Raw genomic sequence first — 22,944 nt, forward strand, 5'->3', positions numbered from 1 at the left:
CTGCACACATTTATAGGAAGGTTGAATAGGACAGAATCATTGATTGTAAATTCTAGCATGGTAGTTTTGCCTCCAAATGGAAAACTGCCAAAACTTCTTGTTACTTTAAATTAATCAGAAAGGAAAATCACCATAACGCAGACAAAGATCTCAAAGCAAGATGACCAATAGAGAAAGGGGAAGATTTGTCCATCTTAATGCACAAACCATTCTCATATGATTTTATTTGGAACCCTGCCAGGTCCCCCCAGCGTATCCCTTTCTTACACACTGGTACCTAACAGAACACTGCTCAATGAGATTGTCAACGAGACCAAGACTCCTGTGAAGGTGAGATGAAGACTCTCAGCCTGTTTTTCTATTCAGCCTTTTCATTCACCTTTTCTTTTTGAACTGAGCTAGCAGAAAAAGAGGGACAGAAAAAAAGGGGGAAGCGTTTTAAATGCTAAGTGCTGGCTAAAAAAGTCACAAGGCAGCAATATATTTATAGAAATTAAGTTTGCCTTGATCTTGTGTTTATATTGTAGAATAATCTTTAACAGATGAGCCATATCTTTATATAGAGTGAAAAATATATTTTCCTTCAAAACTGAGGCATCCCAAGTAGTGGCTTAGAAGAATTAAGTATGGAGAATTAACTGGGGCAGAAAATATTCTTTCCAATGAGAAAACATTGCAGTTATATGATTCCTCTACTACTTATTACTACTAAGAAAACTACCAAAACACAGGCGTACATATGGTCCAGATGTCTTCAGTAGCCTTATGCCAGCCCATCCTACAGCAGAAATGGAAATCCCATCCCTGCATGGGATTCAGGCTGATATGTTTTCTGTTCTTTTGGACCAGCTTCACCACAATCATCATCTTGCTCTTATTGTTATTTTAACACAAGGTATAAAAAGCATGGCTAAGAGTAGAATTATCCTAGAGCAAATTCAAATATTAAAAAATGTTAAAAGACTACAGAATATAACTTATTAATAAGTATAAATAAGCCACGTATATGCAGTCAGTGCAGTAAAGTTTCCAGAGTGACATCTCTGTATCACTTCAATAGGCACTTGTGCTCCAATACTTTGAATCACAGAATCACGAAGATTGGAAAAGATCTCCAAGATCATCTCCAATCTTCTCCATCATCGTCCAATCATTCACTTATCACCAACATTTTCCCACTAAATCACATCCCTTAGTACAACATTATAGATTTCTTGAACATCTCCGAGGACAGTGACTCAGCCACCTCCCTGAGCAGCTAGTTCCAGCATCTGACCACTCTTTTGGAGAAAAAAAATTTGAGACATCTCTCTCAACCTCGAAATTAGCAAAATTATACTATGTTTAGGATGAGTTAGGAAATCTTTCTGAATGCACCCACAGTGGGTGCGTTCCACAAGCCACTGCCAGCTTTTGGAAAGTAATGTTACGGAAGGGAAAAATTACTAAGCAGAGAGCAAAACTATTAACAGTACTGGGAATTAATAAATAAAATAAGAGTACTTTTAATAGCTGTAAATTCATCTGCAGAGGAAATGTGTAACATGGGTAGAGCCAATTCTACTTTATCATTGGGAAAACAAATACGAGTGTCTGAACATGAAACTGTAAAAGACACATTCGCAGTTTTTCTATTATTAACCAATGCATTCTGAAGGTAGGATACCAACAGGTTTTATCATTTACTTGTTCATTTTCCTGCGGTCAAGAACCATCCTCCAAAGTGGCAAGCCATACCACTTTAATGACATTGGAAGCAAGAATTGATAACTGCAAAAAAATGGTTTGATTTGCTTCATTTTCTTCTATGAATACAAGAGAATGTAAAAGGTAGCTCTCAAGTCACAGTAATAAAAACTAATTTGCAAAGACAGAAGAATAAAATCAAGTGGCTGTGAACTGTCACCATTTGTAGGGTCTGGTTCAGAAAGCTTTTTGGGGTATGGGTTTAAAAAGGAACTCATCTATCTATAAATGTTGAAATGTAGGGGGAAAACGATCACTCGCCTTTATTTCTCTTTTTTTTTTTTTTCCTCTCCTCTTTTAGGAGCTAGGAACAAATACAGTCCCAGAACTTCCTGCAGAACAAATGGTAGAATTCAGTGTCACTCTCACTGATCAGGAATACACAGCTGAACTTAGCGATCCCAACTCCCCACAGTATCAACAATTAGCTGCCAAATTTCAACTACAGGTAAGGAGGCTTAGTGAACACTGAATCTTGGTTTTATACCTTGTATAGATTCATATCATGAAGCTACTTCCACCATGAAAAAAGACTAGAGTAAGCCATTCTCATTTAAAGGAGACAATATTCTCAAGACCTTCAGTTTCCCTTCAGATATTACCATCTCTTCCCATTGTTTAGGCCATCTGTCTAGCTGCCAAACTAACAAGCAATCATCTTGGTCATCAGCGAAACCTCATAACTGATGAGAAGAATGTTGTTCCATCTGTAACTTTAGGAATATCATTTGGGATTAATCAGGAATTCATGGACAATATTACTTTATCATAATTTAATTTCTGCAATAAACGTAATGAAAAATGTAATATAAATGTTAAAAGTAATTAGCTACTGTGTTCTGAACTATTTTTCAAAGGACTTTCAGTCATTTTTGTTGTTCATTACCATAATTTCTGTAAGAACTGGAACATCTGCAGTGTCTTCATATAATTAATAATGATAATGTAATGTTCAACTATCATTTTTAGAGATAGCAATTAATGATGATGTTCCCAAAAGCTCTTCTTAGTAAAATTAAATGAGCTTTCTCATCAGTTTCGTGAGTGCTCCTCAGTACAAAATATTTCACTATCCTTGTTCAGTTTCGGATATGTGTAGAAAAACAAAGAACATGTTTGCAGAACAATAAAAAACTGGATTCTCCAGTATTATCCTCAAACAGAACTGCCTGCATACTTTGTTTATTACACGTGCTGCACAATGGTGCAAGTCAGCAATATGACTTACATTTAATTAATTTTAAAGTATTCATATATAATAGAATAAGTAGAATATGAGGAAGTGGATACAGGAGGGAAAAATAAAATATTTCTTGATTTGTAAGCTATTTTCTGTTGTTGTGAAATTTTATCTGATCTCTTTGTAATGTCCATAGCTGTTCTTGACATGAAATGTTGACAAGATAATGATTTGTAGTCCAGTAGCATGAAACATAGCTGACACACTTTTCTCCAAAGAATTTCACAAAGGAGACATTCTTATTTACATAATTACTATTTCTACATCATTTTTACTGTTAGATCAAGTAGTTACCTCCATTCCTTTCCTTACTAGCAGAAGAAATGCCTAGATGATGTGCTGCCTGTACCATAGCATGACCAGAAATTGAATCAGAAAGGAACTGTGTTTTTAAAAAGAATCCCTCTTCTCTTCCAAAAAAGATGTACATAAAATAGTTAATTTGGCTCAACTACAACAGGAAAAGACAAATCTGCATTTATCAGTTAGCTATAGCTCAAAATACTGTTGATTACTGAGATGCTGAGAAAAATTTATTCTAATCTGAAAAAATGTATACAGAGATAACATTTATTTTGAACTTCTTTTGCCTATTAACAGGTAAAGCAGACAGCAAAGATTTTGTTACAGTTGAGCAATGACAATTGCACAAAAAGGGCACTTAAAGTTGTTTCCTAAAGCCCTCTCTGAAACATGAAAAATATAGTCTAGGTATACAACCTGTGGCTTTGCTTTTTAGCAGTAAGAGTTACACTGAATTAATGAGTTTATGTTTTTCTATAGATGCAAAAAATATTTGAGAAACTTCCAGGATTTAAAGAAATCCACGTATTGGGATTTAAGTAAGTAAGAAAATGGGGTTCATTTTTCTATTGGCTACTAGGATTCTACTCTCCCTTCTTTTCTTCACATGGAGAGACTTATTCATAGTGGAATATGTGTTTCGATAAATAGAAAATAGTTCTCTGGGAGCAATAAAGCAACAATATGGAGAGAAGTGCAAATACATCCCAAGTGAGATTACAAGCTTTCAAATTATTAAGAAGTAACTTCAATTATCTGAGAAATCCTACTGTAGGTGAAGTAAAATAAATGCTCTGAAATTATCCATTAAAGACTTTCTTAAATGACAAGGAGAGTTAAAGGCAGGATAATTTAGATGGCTACACTTTGTATGTGGGTCTTGTGCTCTTCACGATCAAAGTGAAGCTTCTTTGGAAAGAGAAAGTTGCATGAGGACACAGGTTCACAGACAAAATTTTCAAATAGGTTTCTGCCAGGTATGTCAAAAAATTCCTTTGATTAGATTCCTGTTCTGTCTTGCCAGTTCTATTAGTTTTAGCTTCTTTCCATGTTTACTTCTGATACAAGCTGCTGTGTTAGTTTTTTTCCAATAGAGAAATACAGTTCCTTTCAAAAACTTCAATTGTGCTTCAATAGACAAAAATACATTATATAAAGAGTCAAGGGAAAACCAAATTGCTAACAGCAGTAAATAACATAAAATGGAAATTAAAAGAGAAGGAAGAGACAGAAATTTGTGGTCTTATGGCACAGCATTAGGAACATTCAACTTGTAATACATAATGAAAAACATTTGTATCAAAATGAAATTTTAGAAAAGCATTCTTTTTCCAGACTGGCTATGGGCATCCTGTTCTAGTAGCTGGTGACCCTGTGCATGGCGGGGGGGGGACTGAAGCTGGATTATAATTATGGTCCTTTTCAACACAGGCCACTCTATGATTCTATGATTCCTAGATTTTTGCTTATAAAATTGCTTGTAAATAGGAGAGAAAAGAGCAAACAAAAGTGAAAATGACTTGCATATCATTTTGATAATTAAAGTAAGAAAAGAAAAAGCTGGCTACTGCATAACAAGTAAATATCTGCAATAGCATCTTACAGATACAACTTACAAGTAATCTCAGTTGAGACTCAAAGAGATGTGTAATCTACTTCTGCTTAGTATCGCATTCTTAGCTTTCTGTAGCTGATAAGCAGGTATATTCATCAATGTGAATGACCAGAGCTGCCCATCAATTAGTGATTGACTTAGCTAGGTCTACAAAAACAGGCCTTAGGTATGTTGCTGTCCACAGAATCACAGAATCACCAGGGTTGGAACGGACCTCAAGGATCACAAAGCTCCAAACCCCCTGCCACATACAGGGCCACCAGCCTCCCGATTTAATACTAGACCAGGCTGCTCAGGGCCCCATCCAATCTGGCCTTGAACGGAGCATCCATTCTCCTTTGACCGTATCACCACATTTATTCACAGCATTTTCCACAAGGCAATACGAAAAGATAGCATTAGTGATGTGCCAGAGAATTCATCAAGGGAGATAACGACAAGAACGTCAACATAGGCATCTCCTTCAAAGTGATTAATAGATCATTACCCCTGTGACTAGGATGAGAGAAGGTATAATGTGCACAGTAACAGTTGCTTCTACTGTCAAAGGTGTTCATTGCCATTGTAAAGAAATGATCAGCAATGCTCAAATTGCACCATTGGTAGTGAAAAATAGGAAAGCTATTTCAAATATTTCAGACTGTCAAGGTAAAGTAAAATTCCTATTTTTCCACTCAAACATGATGATTTGCACTACTCTGAAGGAAAAAAGAGCAATGATGGAGAACAGGCTGTCATTTTCACACAGAAATAAAAATCATAGGTAATGCATAGAAGATAAATTGTCAGCAGATATTTTTGATGTACAACTGATTGATTTACCAGTATATATAACTCTTTGTTTCTTTTTCTTTTGCAATCCTCTATGGTACTCTTTTTTTTCTGCGATGAAATGAAGGCAGAAGAAGGAGAAAGATGGGTAATTTGCCTCTAATTCATAATGAAGTTTGTTCATTTCATAGTCTAAGAAATTAAGACAAATCAATAAATAGCATTTATCTTGTTGTGACCAAGTGAATTGATTTGTGTTCTGTCCAAGTACAGAATTTGTGACATAAAGCAGCAGGGACAGCTTTCATTTTCATCTGCAAGGTTCATACAATCAAGCTTGTCAGGATGTCTCTCAAGGAAAGGAAATCGCATGACATAGGAAAATTTACATTCAGATGATAAAACATCTTTATCAGTCATAAACTTTAAAAAAAAAAAAAACTGCCTATTAAATTTTCAGTTTTGATCATCTGTGTGTTTCCATACAAATGTTATCTTCAGTAAGTATGCAGGATTTTCTTAGTTACCTGTGTTGTCATGGCAAATAGAGTGGCAAAGAGACCAGTTACTAGATTAATAAAATACAGGGAAATATGGACTTGTAATACAACTATGGGTGCTTTTTTTGGCTTAGAAGTGCTGCTGGGGAATAATATTTTTGGCAGATCCTAGAATTTCTCTTTTACTCCTAGTTTAAATGGAAGAGTTTTCTACTTCTTTTCCCAGATTCTTGCAACATCACATAAACAAAAATACATAGCATATACTAGATAAGGCGTACTTCCTTTCTTTCCAAATATTTGATATTATAGAAAACAATGTTTTACTCGTTCTTTTTCATGTTAATTATGTGAATTTACAATTTGTGAAAGGTGATGTATCAATAATTTGGAAGATTCAAGTCTTCTGTTAAGCAAGTAAGAAGCAATGCATGCTCATTTGAATTTTGAAAGGCTGTTTCCCATTGTGAAATATTACTTTCTTGCCAAATAAGCTAGCTTTCCTGACTTGTTTCATTAAAAAATAAATAAATAAATAAGAAAGAAAGAAAGAAAAAGCCCCAGATCTGATAGGATGTTTTCTTACCTGTGGTTTTATGAACTTTTAAATTCCTTTTGGTACGTTTCTGTATGATTAGTAGGTGATTATTGCTTCTTGTAACTGCCAGCATGCATTTATGATTGTTAAGATCAAAAATGAACTGTGTCAAGCAATATTAAAAGCTCCACAGGTTTCTGAGTAGTCATCTTAAACTGGATTATGTTAGAATATTTTTATAATTTCATTCAATATATGAAGTTTAATTTAAAAGTATGAACAGAAGGAGAAAAGATTTAGGCATGGTAAAAGTAATTTGAAGACTGCAGTGTCATTAGAAAGCAACATATTTGTGTTATTTTTACAGTAGAGAATATGTTGTGGTTGCATGAACTTTTTTATTTTGCTTCTTTGTAAGATCAGCCTTCAGGCAGTAACTGATTTTGCTGCACTGGACGCTTTTGCATCTTCCCTTTGCAGGTCAAGCAGCACTATAGCGAGATACATGGTAAACTTTGAGAGAGATGGCTCAGAAATCAAAAGCACTGCAGATGACATCTCAACTATTGGATCAAATAAGGTTGAAAATGAAAAAGCACCACTCTCTGCAAAGGAAGAGAGGGAAATATCAGCAACCAAACTCACAGTAACGGACCTTCAGCAGCTGGTTGCTACAGCACTCCATGAAGACAGGTCCCTACCAGTGGACCTTGGGACACTTCGGTTTACTGACGGTCAGTAGGCAGGCCAATACTGGGCACAAGTCTGAACCTTGCCTTGCAAATTTATGCAATTTCAGTACAGTGTCCTTAGCTTTGTTCAAGGTCATTTTCATATGATGTACCTACGTCTCCTAAGGGTTGCAAAATAGTTAAAGGATGCACAGATCAAAGTTTGTAACAAAATACACCTCTGTGTTTAAATAGTCGGACTTCCAATCATATTTGCAGGTCTGTTTCCATTTGTTTATAAAATCTGAATATTTTGCACGCTACGGCAAACCAGAGAAGAAAAAGTAAAATAGCCGGAATATTCACTAACTCATTCTGAATTCCCAGTGTGGACAAACACCTTTCTTTAATAAGATATAAAGTAAGGCATTTCTCTAACCTGAATTTAGCATTCTAACAGCTAAACTTCTATTGCAAGCAAGCCCCATAACCTCCTGATGGAGAAACAGAGAGGGACAGACACCTTAAAGGGCAAAGGTGAATACAAGTTTAAGATTTAAAGAAAGGGGAATACAAATTTAGAGTACTAATAAAGATGGGTGAGAATAGCCCTAGTTGAAGGGCTGCATCTAGTATAGTACTACAGCTAATGAATACCCCCTTACAGTCCATCAGCAATTTTTTCAAAGCTAGAAAAGCCCTAGCATTGGGGAGGTGAGTTAAAATCAGGGAAATAACATTACAGTGTTCCTCATACGTATGCTTGTCAAAATGACATTAAAACACAATCTCATAGCTATACTGTTTCATTTACAGGCAACAGAATTTTCTTCCCTCTAAAAAAAATATGTAGATGAATTAATATTTTCCATAATATTAAAATGTATTTTAATATAAAGATGCCAATCCAAATTTTCATGGATATAGAACACTTAAATAGTGTTTATTTTTAATCAATTTTTTCCTCTAGTTATGTTTAATAAACAGTTTTAGAAAAGCAACATGCATGTATGTGTGCTCGAAGAGCTCCTCTGAGAGGGTTAAAGCAGTGCTAAAGCCAAAACACTGAGTGGCAATGGTGTGGACTCCTGGTAAAACTGAAAGCAATTTGGGCTTAATGAACAGCACAGTGTGATGAATCATCGTAACCCATGTGAGTGTAACTGAGTGGTTCAGCTGATTTTAATCATTCATCCAGCTATGCCCAGTTCAGTTCTCTGCAGCCCTATCCCATTCATACTAAACAAAGAATACAAAATACTGTATATAAATCTCCTGCTTTCTTCATAAATACCAGTGTAATTTGAAATGTATGCCTCTGTGTTCTTAACATGGACTTTTAAAAACCATTATTTTTTATGGAGAATAGTTTTAATACATTTTTCCTCTGTTTTAGAAGAGTTTTCAGTGTGCTATTGCTGAAATATTGTTTTCTTTTTTTTCCCCAGAACCTATTCGACCGCCAAGTGATTTTGATAATGACATCCAAGGCATGGTCACCATTCCTCTGGCAGGCCCTGATTTGGTGAGTTAATTCCACCCCTTTTATTTATCTATTTCTTCATGAGAAATGACATTAAGCACCAAGAAAGTGCTTGTAAATATACAGTAAAATGCTCTTTTGCAAAAATATGTATCTGCCTTTTACATATGCTATAACAATGAGTGCTGTGGTGATACAGTGCAAGAAGAGATACGGTTTCATTCACAGGTGAATATTACTACTTGAGTGCATTTTCCAGTTTTAATTAAAAATAAACAACTGCTCACCAGTTCAGTAGTGCATCTCAGAGAGAGGAGAACAATTGACAGGGAGAGAAAACGTCATCTTTCTTTGACTGCATTTAAAATACCAGGCAATGCGGTTGGGATCACATGCATGTGTCAGACCTTTGGTGTATCCCATGACTTCATGCTGAACTAGATTCCCGTGACTAAAGATTATTGGCTATTTTAGCAGTGAAAGTTAAACAATAATGAAAACTACCTTTAAAATCTGCTTCCCTCTGAAATTCTTTCTTAGGATGACACCATAAGCGCAGAACTCCCACTGGTTTATCCCAGCCCAGCAACGGTGGACCAAACCAGAGGCTTCTTTGTTGATGAATTTACAACTGGAATCTCTGATCTAAGCAGAGAGATTGGTGGACCTGAAGACTTTGATAGTAATTTTATTACATCTGAACCCGCATTCCCTACCAAACCCTCCAGAGAACCACCTCACGACAAATCTCCAGACACAGAAGACATCACTACTGATTACCAAAGATTCACAGTGCCTTTCAGTGCTCTGGTTAGCACAGACAGTCCTCCAAAGCCAGAGGATTCCTACCTGCCTCCTCCAGCAGACGAGTCAGAGAGCAAGGACTTAATCACCGATGACAATGAGTCTCCAACAGAGCAGGTTATCACATTGGCAGTTTATACCACAGGTAGTTTTACCCTACCTACTTTCCTGCAAGCCACAGATGAGCACACTGAAGCTGAGATGAAGAAAGAACTGCTTGGAGTAACAGAACCACCTTTCAAGGAAGCTGATAGAGACAGTCTCTCTGGACAAGGTAAGATGCAATAGACCTTTCCACAAGAAGGAGTAGGAGAAAATTGTTATTAAACATACAGTCACATGTAGCTACAGGAAATATTCTTTTAACTTTCTTTTAACACTTTCAGTTGTGACACAAATATTTCTGTGCCATCAAAGAGAAAAATCATACTTTGCATTTCTGAAACAAACATGAAACAAGCAAAAAATAAACCACAAATGCTGAAGCATAAGAAAATAAGGCAGGATTTGTGGTAGAATTTCAAACTGACAGAGCAAAAAAAACATATTGGAAAAAAAAAATAAAAATAAAGTCAATCCCAGCTAACACAAACAAGAACTATTACAGCATTTAAAACACAGAAGGTAAATTACTATGGTTTCACTAGGCAGACCTGGATGATAGATACAAGAATATAATGAAATAATATATTCCAAGCAAGGAGTACTGTGTATCAAAAAAGACTACATTTCTGCAGATCTGAAGAAAATACTTCTTAAAAATTACTCTTTTCCATGTGTTTATTCAGTCTTTTCCATTCTGTAGGGGTTTTTAATGGCATTCAGAGGTATGAGGAAAAAACAGACAATGAATCAGAAAATGTATGTATGCTTATAACTGGATGGAGAAAAGTCTGCATAATCCAACCCTTAAAATGAAAAATATATGTTAGCCATGTTTCCCACAACTATGGGAAAGTGATGACCCTGCAGATGAAATGAGTTAAAAGACACCATCAGGTCAAGGACATAGGTATATTAGAATTTTCTCTAGAGCCACAGAATATCAGTAATCCCAAAGTCTCCACCATCATCATGGCTTGGAAAAACAAGAGAGACACTTCATGGTACCGTGGTGTAGCAGCAGCCTTCACTGCAAAGCAATCTGAGCTACAACTGCTGCCACTGCACTCTAGCTTCACCAGTCTGCTCCCTCTCCTGTTCCCAAGCCTGCTCTTACCAATTCTGCATGCCCAGAAATTGCAAAGGCGCTCCTTTATCCCTCCTGCCCAGCATCAGCCTGTAAGACAAAGAGGCAGCGATTGCACTGCTGAAATCAGAAACACCCAGCTGCATGATGGCAGCATCATTCACTGGGGCCTGTGCAGCAGAAACATGAAAGGCCATTTAGTGTAAAATCAGTAGGACTGTACTTTCTGGATGCAGTAAGTACCTAGATGAGCATCTAAAGAAAGAAGAATATAAAAGCTGCCACTTGAGGCAGGGAAGAGCCCAGCGTTGTACACAGTCATGTTACTGCACCTGGTAGTTTCTCTGGTAGCTCGAGTTAGCTGCTGTTACCTTTTTAATCATTATAGTTCTGTTGCACAAAATGCAGAGAATTACCATCTGCTGGAAAAGCATATTCTCACACACGCAGAAGATTCTTTTGTGCTTTTTTCCCCTACCTGATTTATCACCTGCCATGAGCAAGCACAACTCTTTGTCACTGCATGTTGCAGGTTTATTGCAGCACTGAGTAAAAGATTTGCTTGTACGCAAAGAGTTTTGAAGTGAAAGAAAAGCAAACACTTCATCATTAGCAGCGTGACTTAAAGATTAGAAAAACATTTATTGTAAGAATTAACTGTGAAATGTTCCTGACATGAAAGTTTGTGATGAAAAGTGTTGAAAGCAACAATTTTCAGTGTGTACTGACAAGTCTTACAATGCTGCTGCTAACAGTATAGCAGGGAGAAGACCTATGAACTTTCATTCTATTCACTCATGGGATCAGGGACATTGTAATAAAGCATGTGTGTTCTACATTTTGCTAAATAGCTGAAAAGCCTTGTAGCCTAGCATCTCCCAGTGACTGGAGAAAAGCAGTTAGGACTATTTCACCTACCAGAAATGCAGAGCAGCACACGCTGAAGATCCTAGGTCTTTTATTTTCCCTCAAGAATTGTGAAGAGCTTGTTTACCACAATGTTTTCCAGTTACTGCCTGAGTGCTTTTCACTGGATGGGAGGAAGAGACAAACCTCCCTCTCGCCCCAAGGTTAGAGCTTGCTCAACTGTTCCTAAGTGGCAGTGCAGGAGAACCCTTCACTTTGCTATCATAAAGGTTTCAGGTCAAAGCTAGATGCTGTGCTTCTAAACCATCCTCAGACACACTGCATTGCATGGTTTAGTGACTAGCAATGCCACGAGGCAAACATCAGGAAATTTTAGGAAGTATAGTGCAAATAGAAAATTCGCTATTAGAAGAGATCCAGATTTTGTTTACAAGTTTTTCTCATATAGTTTTAAATCCATTGGGAAGGAAAAAAAAAAAAAAAAAAAAAGAGAGAGAGAGGAAAAGGCTCATGCTTCCTCCTAAAGCCATTATTGTCTGTGCCCACACAGCATTTAATTTTTCACTTAAAACTTACACTTCTGTGAGTCCTGTGAGTTTGGTTTGATCTTTTGGAAAGAACCTTTTAATCACTGCTTTCAGAAATTATTTGTTTTGCATTTGGTTTGGAGCCTATCGATCTGCAAAGCAGAATAAACTGCATAGAGTTGTAAAAAAAAAAAAGAAAGCTTCCCCCAAAGAAGGGCTACCATCTTGCTCCTCCTTGTTAAGCACAAATTCTGTTTAAAATAAGCATTGGCACGTAGGAACTTCGTCATCACTTCTGCAAATGAGTAGCAGGAAAAAAAATATATCTTTTTTTTTTGTTTGTTTTTTTTACACATGGCTGTATTATATTTGCTTAAAATCTGCTAGTACCCAAAACAACATTAACAGGAGACACTGAACATTTACTGAGTTCTTAGAAGACTAAGTAGTGCATACTCTTTCAAACTTTTTCTCTTTTTATAGCTTTTTGGCAGTACTGTATGCAGCAACCTCTCTATTCTTTTATTTTCCTGGCTATTGTTTATTTTATAGGAAAAATAGATAAGGAAGCTTAACAAAATTTATTATATAATTTTTATGAAAATCAGTAGTACTGATGATACTAACTGTAATATCGCAATTAAAATTCATGACTGGCAGGTATAGACTTTTTGCCACTTTGTGCCTGGCTATTTCATTTGAGAGTTGCATTTCTTATCAACCTTTAAATTTTTACCTACTGCTGGTGAGCAACAACTACTTAGACCCTTCTGTATGAGGCTGGACAGCCTGCAATTCTACTGCATTTGTTCCCAGCCATTTCCCTGGGCTACAAATGATGGGCAATTAGAAGTTAACAAAACTTTAAATTTACTCACATTTATCATGAAGGAAAGAGGTGGCTTGCAGTAATAGCATAGTCTGTTATTCTTTGTTGTGTCTCTATCAGCTTTATGTTTCGCAGATGGATTTAATTGCACTAGTTATCACCTGTGCATAGCTAAAGACTATGCATTACTACAGAGTCCTCAGCACTGAGTGGCTGAAATCCACTCTAACCACTTTAATTGTGTCCACCCGAAGTCTCTGTGCAAAGGAATATAAAAAAAATTATTTCACAGCTCGCAGAAAGATCTGCAAGTCCACACACACAAAGTTCTCCATACAAGATCTAGGGAAAGGAGAATAAAAGCAGGAAGGAGTTAAATCAGTGAGAGGTGCTTTTAAGACATGAAGGATGGGATTAGTCAAGTGTGGGCAGGCAGTGGGAAGAATAATCTAGAAGCAAAAGTGAGGCTTCTATTAGGTGATACTGTACTCATGGTGATGATGTTCGTAGACAGTAAAAGGCAGGCCAGTGAAATTTAGAGAAACTTTTTGACCAGATAGGATAGTAATTACTGCAACCTTTGAAGCAGCCTAGATCTATTAGGAAGATGTAAAGCTACATTTCAAGTAAGCCTAATGTGTTCAAATTATATTTTGAGATTTCCTAGTAACACTAAGAGAAAAACCTTCATACAGATGTCCAGTCCTCTTATTGGAAAGTTGCCTGACGATGGGATTTAAACTTTAAATAATTATAAAAAGGATTTTCTTCGCTCTAGCACCTTCAAAATCTGGGTTTTCAATATTTATGAATAGTGCAAACAAAACTGCTCCTTTCTACTAAGATACCCGTTCAATGTCTTCTACAGTTCTTCCTCTGGAATCAACTAATCTCTCCTTCTTCTTTATGGTTAAATTCTTATCCCTTTCTTTCCAGTCTTCTCATGAGTCTACCTAACACAATGTGATTATTCAGAGAGGCATGTTAGACTTGTGGTTATTTAAAAATCCAAGAAAATTCCAGTGGTAAAACAATGCAAATAAAGGTAAAAACAGATAAAGGTGTTCATGAAGTCTGCAATAACAGTAGTGAAATACTTTTATTCCTAAACAGTATGAAGAATTTTAAATTGCAATTGTTTTGACAACAGCCACTTACAGTTCATATAATCCAGGTAAATGGTAATCCACAAGTCCTGACTATCGTGGAGGAAGCACTATTTCTAGAGATGTTGTTACAGAAATACTGGAGAAAATGAAACTAGTGCTAAAATACTTCAGCTTTTTTTGTCATTCTCAAATCTTGATCTCATCAACCTGGATCACCCTCAAGAAACACTTTCAGTGAAGATGACTCTGCAGAGTGTATCACAGTGTTTTTCCTGTGAGAAAAAAAACCCACACTGATGAGTAGACGGTTGCTACACATCTGCATGTTTCTTTTAGTAATTGCTCTGATATTTTATGCAGCCCTGTTTTGAGGCATCCTATGGTTTTCTCCTCCTGCCCAGCAGTTAATTCAGTCGTACACTCCTTCTCTCTCACTACTATTTTGTAGCAATCTCTAGAAAAACTCAGTTTTCTGGATGTTTGGAGACTCTTTCTGCCACTGGTTCATTCCCAGCTGTCTGTAGGCCGTCTATGGTTAGCACTGCTCTCTATTTGGCATAATCAACATTATCATGGAAATGAAAACGCCATTACTTCTTGCAAGAACATCTCCAGGCATTTTGGGTACTGGAATTCACCTCTACTTTGTGCCAGGAATTCACATGGCTGTTTATACAAGGTAAGAATTCTTTTCCTTGCATGTTTTTCTGTTTTTCCCTGCATGATTTCTTTGACGTTAAACTGACAGATGTTTTTTCACATTCTCCCTCATCAGATTCTCTTGATGCCATTTCACTTGTAACTTCAGATGTGCCAAGAATGCTTTTCATGAAGGTGCTGCTTTAGCCTGATGCGCGGAGGAGTGAACAGGTAGGTCTAGCTGTGTAATTCTCTCAAACAATGTATACAATAGCAAAAAAGTTATCTGTAAATTGAAGATGAGGCTGAATGCAGAAGTTTTGGCAGGCGAATATTAAGATATGACAGGCTTAAGATTTGTTCATCATATATTCACAATTTAGTTATGCAAGTTAAATACTCAGAGTACTACAGATATCCTGAAGAGTCCTAGAGAGTACAGGTTGGTATACCACAGCAGCTGGTAACAACTACGTACTGTTTGTAGACATTGAAATTCCCAAAGAACAGTGCTCTGGTTATTTTGTGCTGCACCAACCACAGTGATCTTTTAATAGGCACAATCATCCCTAAATCATCTGCTCCAAAATCATTATCCATGTCACTAAAATTGAAACACATACTTAAAATAAAACCATCTGGATCTTCTCAGTTAGATACCTTCCATCTCTCTCTTACTTCTTCCATAGCTAAACTATGATAAAATCAAATTGTGTATATCCAAGACGCACCATAAGAATAAAATAGTCCTCACTGTGACCTTCATTCCATTAATTGTATGTTTTTCAAATCATAATATGAAAAAAAAATGTATTCAGTGTTTTAGTTTTTCTTTGCAAGTCTAAAAGCACTCATTTGATAACAAAGTTTTAAGATAATCTCAGATTAAACTTTCTAATTTTATGTTTTTCTTCTCTGTTTTTAGGTCCTTGGGTCAACTTGAACACATATCTTGCGCCGTCTGTGCTCTTTTTACCATTTTGCAAACTAATAAATTTGTCTGATGTAGGTCCCACGACTTACAAAAATTTGCTCTTCTACTTTTTTTTTTATTGCACAGTAGTGGGAAACATAGGAATTGAAGAGGAATTTGGAGGATACTTCTAATTCTGAAGGATAGGTAGCATAACTTTCCAGAATATGTTTCTAATCATTCTAAAGTAAAATAAGTAAAAAATAGTATTCCCAGCTTTGGGATCTCAATTTAAGGAGCTCCAAAATCACATCAGTGGCATGGAGCAGTACGTGTGGCATTTAGATGTCTGCTTCTATACGATTCCTGGTTTCTAAAGCTTTAGGTTGTTGTCAAACAGTTTTTTATTTAAAACTCACAACTCAATTTTTTCCAATTTAACTTTAGAGCCATCAACAACTGGAATAAGAACTGTTAATCCTCTTGAAGCTATGGTTTTAAGCAAGAGTTTTTCATTCAAATTTGACTCTGTTTCTTTGTAAAAGCATATTTATATTTGCAAATTCACTGCTTCTCTTTTTTTTTTTTTCTCTTTTGTTTCTCTTTTTAATTCATTAATGCAAATACCATACAAGTTCAGACATCTCAGTTTAGTTTAGTCTTTAGTTTACTTAAGATATATTTTTATTATTTTTAGAGGCTAGTAAATGTTGCTGAATTTTAATGCAGCATGGCTTACAAGAAATGGTAGCTACAGCAGCCTTGGGCAATTTTTGCATATCTTCACTGTAAAAGAAACAGGTTCAGAAGACAGAGGAAAGGGAATTCTGTTTTCACTGAACACCAGACCTGGCTTCTGAAGGCTTCATACAGATAGAATGACAGCTCTAAAAATTAAAAAGGCAAAATTTGTCATTAATTATGTACCACAAGATATTTGCTGTGACCTGTTAGGTTAATTATCCTCTTCCCCTGTTCTCTTAATCCTCATCTTATTTGAGCCTCAGTTAAAAATGGAAGACCTCAAACTCAAATTCAGCCCTTTACCTGTTTATTTGTATATAACATTCCTGCATTCAGGAAATTTGTGGCATTTCAATATGCAGAAAACATGTAAATTTGAATTTAGCTCCTTGCTGTACCGTTCCACCTAATATGTACATCGGCACAGCTGTCCATATGGAGACTTTTTACTCTGATTGCGGATTGTTTTAGCTGCATACTTTTTCCTTTGTTAGTTATCTTCTTCAGTCAGTTTGGTTACAAATATTTCCACATAAAGCGTTATAATCTCATGTCAGTGGACTTGTAAAATGTGTCCATTTCCAACATGAAATGTCAGTGCTTATTAAGCTCATGAATGAAATGAAATGCCAGGTTCTCCTGATGTACAACCTTCTGGGCATACTTATTAATGCAAAGCCGCTAGAAAACCTTTCAATTACAATTTGAACTTTTGCAAACAGCAATTCCTTATTCACGGTCAATTTGGAGGCTCTTCCTCACTTAAAATACGTAAGAGAACAAACTAATTAGACAAAGTTGTTGAAATGGTAATTGATTTTTTTTTTTTTTTTTTTTTCTGATAAGTAAGTTGTACCTATGCATTTTAATCCTCCAGCTGGGGAAAAATGCTTCTACATAGAACTCCTCTTGCAAAGATTTAGTACAGCAGTGCACCCAAGAAATTGCCTCTTCATTTACTGTTTACATGTCTTTGCCAATAGCAGTTTAATTTTAGATATAAAACTATCTTCAGTACAGTATGGCCCTGCCTTGTCCATATAATACATAAAACGCCTACAGATTCCATTGAACAACTTTACAGGGTGTAAGTAGTGGCTGAGAGTTAGAGTTGAGCTTTTTATTACTGTAGGTAGTATTTAATTCCATGCCATTGTTTAACCTTCAATGTGGTTACTCTGGGAGATACGTTTGAGTTCAGCATCTTATTTCATGTTCTCTGTGGGTTTCTTACACCAAAATGATACAGTTGTAGAGTGAACTGTGTGCTGAAATGAAGTCTGCTGAGACTAAGAATACCTGAACCTTCAGTATTCATGCTTTTAAAGTTCTCATAAAATAATTGCCTGTGTATTTTCTGTCCTTCTGTTGTAATAATCCCACCTTAAACAGGCAAACTATGTAAAGGTTTACCACTAATTGCTCTATGAAGAAGTAGTTTAAGTGTGCTATGAGTTCTATTTTAAAATATGAATGCATATGTATATATGCATATATATATAAAAGCAATATTTTAAATGCAAAGGAGTCTTCTGAATTCCAAATGTTTGGGTCATCTTTATCAAGAATATTTTTAACTCTCTAAGACTGATCTCATCTCAATCTCATGCAGATCAAGGAAGATCTTGGCAAAACCAGTTGCAAATCATTTTACAATACATCTCTTGTGTAAGCAGTAGCATGACACAGAGTGCAAAAAAAGAAGGGTCAGAGACCCTGCAACTTGTGCTGTGTTGCAGTGAGTGCTCAGCAGGATTTTAGGTGAACCCATTTCCTATCACACTGCAATGGACTGCCATCACCTCTGTGCTCCATCACTGTCTCAGCTGGAAAGAAAGTGACTGGGAGGCAAGAACTGGCAGCTATGAGAATTGGTGATGCACGCATCAGGAGTCAACTTGGAGTGACCTCAAGGTCTTTTAAGTTACTCCATTTGTAATAAGAGAATGCCAGAAGATATATATAGTCTATGTATAGCTTTTATATATATATATACACACACACACACACACACACACACACACATGTGCATGTACAGACAATTACTCATATAGAGATGTATTCCAAATCTGCAATGTATGTATGGTTACACTTCTTCACACTTGCTGCAGTTTCACAACTGTTTCAGTACCTATTTCTCCTGCAGTTACATCTTCCTAAAATGTAACCCAACAAGTCCATCACAGCCATATGCTCAGGTGTATGTAGTCATGCTTTCCCTGCTCTGTGGAGCCACTGGTTCATCCAATCAGTAGATCATCCTGCATTAATGCCCTGAGTACTAATGCTAAGAAAACTTTCTGGTTTCCTTTAACTAATAAGGGACTCTCACTCCTTATCAGCGTCACAAGTAACAGCAAGAGCTTTGTAAATGGAGAACATCACCATGCCTGTTTTGGATTTGTTTACCTAATCTGTCTGTATCCTTGATTACACAAGAAACACAAGACAAAAGTGTCTCAAGATCCTGATGAAGCACTGGGGTCTTCAGCTGTGCTGTAGCATTTGGTGCTTTGTGCTCCGTCCAGAACGCATGCAGAACCCTGGGTCTGTACAGCACTTTGCTCTTCTCTTTTGGATACTCTCTAGGGTTGCAAGGATGAGGGCTGTCACCCTTTTATTATATTAGCATCTATTATTACTCATTACTTGTTAAAAACAACCTTAAAATACATTGTGCTATCAGACAGATATTTTTACAATGGAATAATACTTGCACTACTTACAGATATAGTGACTGCATAAATGGAAACAGCTGCTGTAATGGTTTTCCAGAATGTTTTATCTGAAAAATTCTGGCTCAGCCTATTTGGGTGGAGTTCATTTTCCTGCAAAACAAACAAACAAACAAGTAGAAATCTATATATTTCCTATTCAGAGCATATTAAAAACTTACAACAGATATAAAAACGAAGAATTAAGAGAAAGAACATTTGATATTTGAGCAAAATTTAGATGTTCTGTAGTAAAGTCCACAGAACATTCATCAGTGCCAGAACTATGCTTGTCTGCTGGTAGAGTCGAACTGTAACACCATGAGAAGTTTCCATTTCCAAAAAAAACTGTCTTAGTTCTCATCACTCTAAACACTCAAAGATATCAGTGAACTTCAGTAATGCTAAGAGGAGCTGAAAGAATTGATTTAGATAACAAAAATCACATAAGAGGAAAATTGGGCATCAGATGATCAAAAGATCCAACATATGTTTGGATGGTTATCTATATTTGAGATAAGTGTTTCTCTGGGGTCTCAAACAGAGAAAAGATGACTGACTGGCTTAGAGGATGCACTTAACTTTTAAATGCCCCCTAGAAGTGCGATAAATGCCACAACAAGATGTATTCTCAAGATTCCCAAAGAGTCTTTCACAACCCACTCCTATAATTTAACCACTAGTCAGTCATGTGGCCAACTTAGCAGAATGAGGCTATACATTCCTAATAAAACATGCTAGCCTCACCCTGTGTACGAAAATGTATGTTATATCAATAAAGGAAAGAACAATGAAAGGGAAACAATGTTTTAATAATGGCTCTATAGAAAAAAGAAAATACACTGGCCAAAGCATTAATCTGCGTAAGTAAAGAAAGAGCACATCAAAAACTAGTGTAAACAAAATAGGCAGCCATCTTGCCTGAAGGTTTTCTTTGTTGAAAATATACATTTTTTCTGAAAAACAGCAATACAGCAGCAGGTTTGTCCTCATTCATTTGAAAGCAAAGAAGCAGAAAGAGACACAAAGACTATCCGTGGGCAATTCCTGTGTCGTTTGTGGAATAGTTGCCACCTTTCTTAGTGAGGATTATTCCCAGTGCAAACAATTGTTCAGTTACTTCATTGGCCCCTGAGAGGAAGTAGAGAATGGAATAATTCATTAGTTAGAGAAAACTGTCCTATCAACTGATGAGTGATATTGCCCTGCTGGTCTGCTTGCAGTTCATAATGTGGAGCACCCATAAGTATATTGATGAAAAAGGACATAGCTATTGAGTAGACATCTGTGGGACAGAGGCCATCATTTTCTGTGAGATCATGGCAGGCAGGTAACTGAAATCCACTTTCAGAGTTTCATCACACTTCACATTTGGATTTCAGGTACATCCATCACAAAGCCGAGGTCCATGCCAAGCCTTAAGTGGGAACCTCATGAACGTTTAGCATCAGGGTCAGATGATGGCTTCTTGAGTGCAACAAATGATTTCTTAGGGTCAGATTTTATTTTCACTGCTGCTGTTGTACTAGGTAAATCAAAGGAGATTGCTTCACCATTTTGCTTAATAACGTTTTATCATTACTGGTAACTAATAGTCTTAACCTCTAGCAGAGAGGGAAGCAACAGAATGACTCTGGCATAGAACTGATCCAAGCAGACAATTTGAAGTTGTAATTCACTCTTTCTGTCAATATAAACTGACAGCACAATTATATCCCTTCAAAACAAGGCTGCATTTAGGAATTGCTCAGGAAATACTTACGGGGTGTAATTATTACTTAAACACATCACCTACAGAAATCTCATCACACAAACAAGTAGATGAGGTGTTTCATTCCTGTAGCTCTTCTTTGTTGATGAAAATAACATTTTCATGTTTAGGTAACTTTAAGTCTTCCTCTTAAAAACACTACAGTGGAAGTACAAGACAATGTTGGCTCCATGCTTGAGGTTTGCTACACTCATTTTTTAAACTAGCTCTTTGTCTTTCCCCTGTTTTTCTGCAGCAGTGAAGATCATGGATGAACTAGAATCATCAGGTGATGACATTTTGGTTACAACCAGCACATACAAAACGTTGCCTTTCCTTATCGGTTCAAGCGATCTGTTTGCCACGCAGCCAGAGGTCACTTTTACAGGAGCACTGCCACCAGACCAAACTCTACTGCCCACAGTGACCAGCCCATTCTACAGCCATTCTGTTGTCATTGACCAGTCCCCCGAAGTACCAGACACCTCAATGCTAGAGGCTGCCAGCGCTCTTCCTGACCGTGCCAGCACAGGAGTGCAGGACATTGCTGCTGAGTTGGACGGCACTGGTGTGAAGAGCACAGCAGTGCTGGATGAGGCAGAGCATGGCAGTGGCTACCTCTCAGTACAGACAACTGAGCCTGCAGAAGTCACCCAGGCTCCCACACTGAAGTATGTGACCACCAGCTCCATGACAACGGCAGCCAAAGGCAAAGAACTTGTGGTTTTCTTCAGCCTGAGGGTAACCAACATGCACTTCTCTGATGATCTCTTCAACCGGAGCTCGCAGGAATACAAAGCTCTAGAACAACAATTCATGCAATTGGTGGGTGATGAGCAACTTGAACAACACATGCAATAGTCAGACACAGTTTGAAAATAAATGCACATCCCTCATCACTAAATTACATTAATTATTGCTCCATAACTCAGGAAAAACAGTTACTAGCTTCTGTGAGAGCTGTACCAAGGGGTTTTGGCAAGGAATTTCTGATTTATGCCAGTTGGCTCAGTCAGCCCTGGAAAGCACAGTATTTTAACAGCGTCGGACCCTGCTGCAATTCGGTTTGATAAGCAGCACTGTTAAGGGATTTACAACCCAGGGACATTCTCGGGGTGTGAAAAAACACCCAATGAACTCAATTATTGAAGTGTTTACTTGTTCAAAAGACTCCAGATATATGCCTTGCGTGTCACTATTTGGCTTTATCTTAGACTACACCAACAAATCTGAATACATCTAAGACTTGTATCTCTATGCCAAATTTAAAAATAGCCTTATAAAAGATATCATAGCTTAGCAGAGGCTAAGCTAGTGATTAAATATGGATTTTCTTTATGGGTACAATAGGGCAACAGGTCAGCTCAGTAGCACACCTGTTATGCTATGTCCTAACCTGCCCGGATTGAATATTTGAAAATAATTACAGTTGGCTTTTGAGTGTGGTGATATTTTTTTCTTTCAGATGAACAAGTTCCTCAGCTGCCATGCATTTCATTACAGGGAAAATTGCTGCTGTCCAACTCAATACATTATTAAGAAAGACACGAGAGTCACAAAAATACCAAAAAATAAAAAGGTGAATTTGGTTGTGAAGTTTAGCAGTGATATTAAAATCAGAGAAAAAGTGTGTAACGTGTACTTGATAACTAAAAGCAACTAGAAGAGAAATTACAGTAGCTAGGCATTGATGATAAGGTAAAATAAAAACACTCTTTTGTTTTGCAGCTACTTCCATACCTTCAGTCCAACCTCACAGGTTTTAAGCAACTGGAAATACTTAACTTCAGGAATGGAAGTGTGATTGTCAACAGTAAAATGAAATTTGCCAGAACAGTGCCATATAATATCACAGAAGCAGTACATTGTGTTTTGGAAGACTTCTGTGACGCTGCTGCCCAACGCCTCAATTTGGAGATTGACAGCTACTCCCTGGATATTGAGCCAGGTAAGATAACATATATACTAAACCAAAACCTAGCAGATATTTTT

General features: G+C 36.8%; 1 protein-coding gene across 1 annotated transcript in view; it reads left to right on the forward strand.

Moving 5' to 3' along the window:
* IMPG1 (interphotoreceptor matrix proteoglycan 1) overlaps positions 1-22,944 on the forward strand; it is a gene marked incomplete at both ends in the record, with an annotated part of 48,227 nt that overhangs the window by 19,733 nt on the left and 5,550 nt on the right. The window contains 9 exons of the mRNA XM_079532649.1: positions 242-330; positions 2,048-2,194; positions 3,770-3,828; positions 5,803-5,823; positions 7,194-7,447; positions 8,833-8,909; positions 9,408-9,945; positions 21,209-21,777; positions 22,681-22,900. Of these exons, the coding sequence (XP_079388775.1) occupies positions 242-330; positions 2,048-2,194; positions 3,770-3,828; positions 5,803-5,823; positions 7,194-7,447; positions 8,833-8,909; positions 9,408-9,945; positions 21,209-21,777; positions 22,681-22,900 (1,974 nt within the window). The remainder of the gene's footprint in view (positions 1-241; positions 331-2,047; positions 2,195-3,769; positions 3,829-5,802; positions 5,824-7,193; positions 7,448-8,832; positions 8,910-9,407; positions 9,946-21,208; positions 21,778-22,680; positions 22,901-22,944) is intronic.

This window comes from Tetrao urogallus (assembly GCF_951394365.1).
Source record: "Tetrao urogallus genome assembly, chromosome: 2".
Taxonomy (NCBI): domain Eukaryota; kingdom Metazoa; phylum Chordata; class Aves; order Galliformes; family Phasianidae; genus Tetrao; species Tetrao urogallus.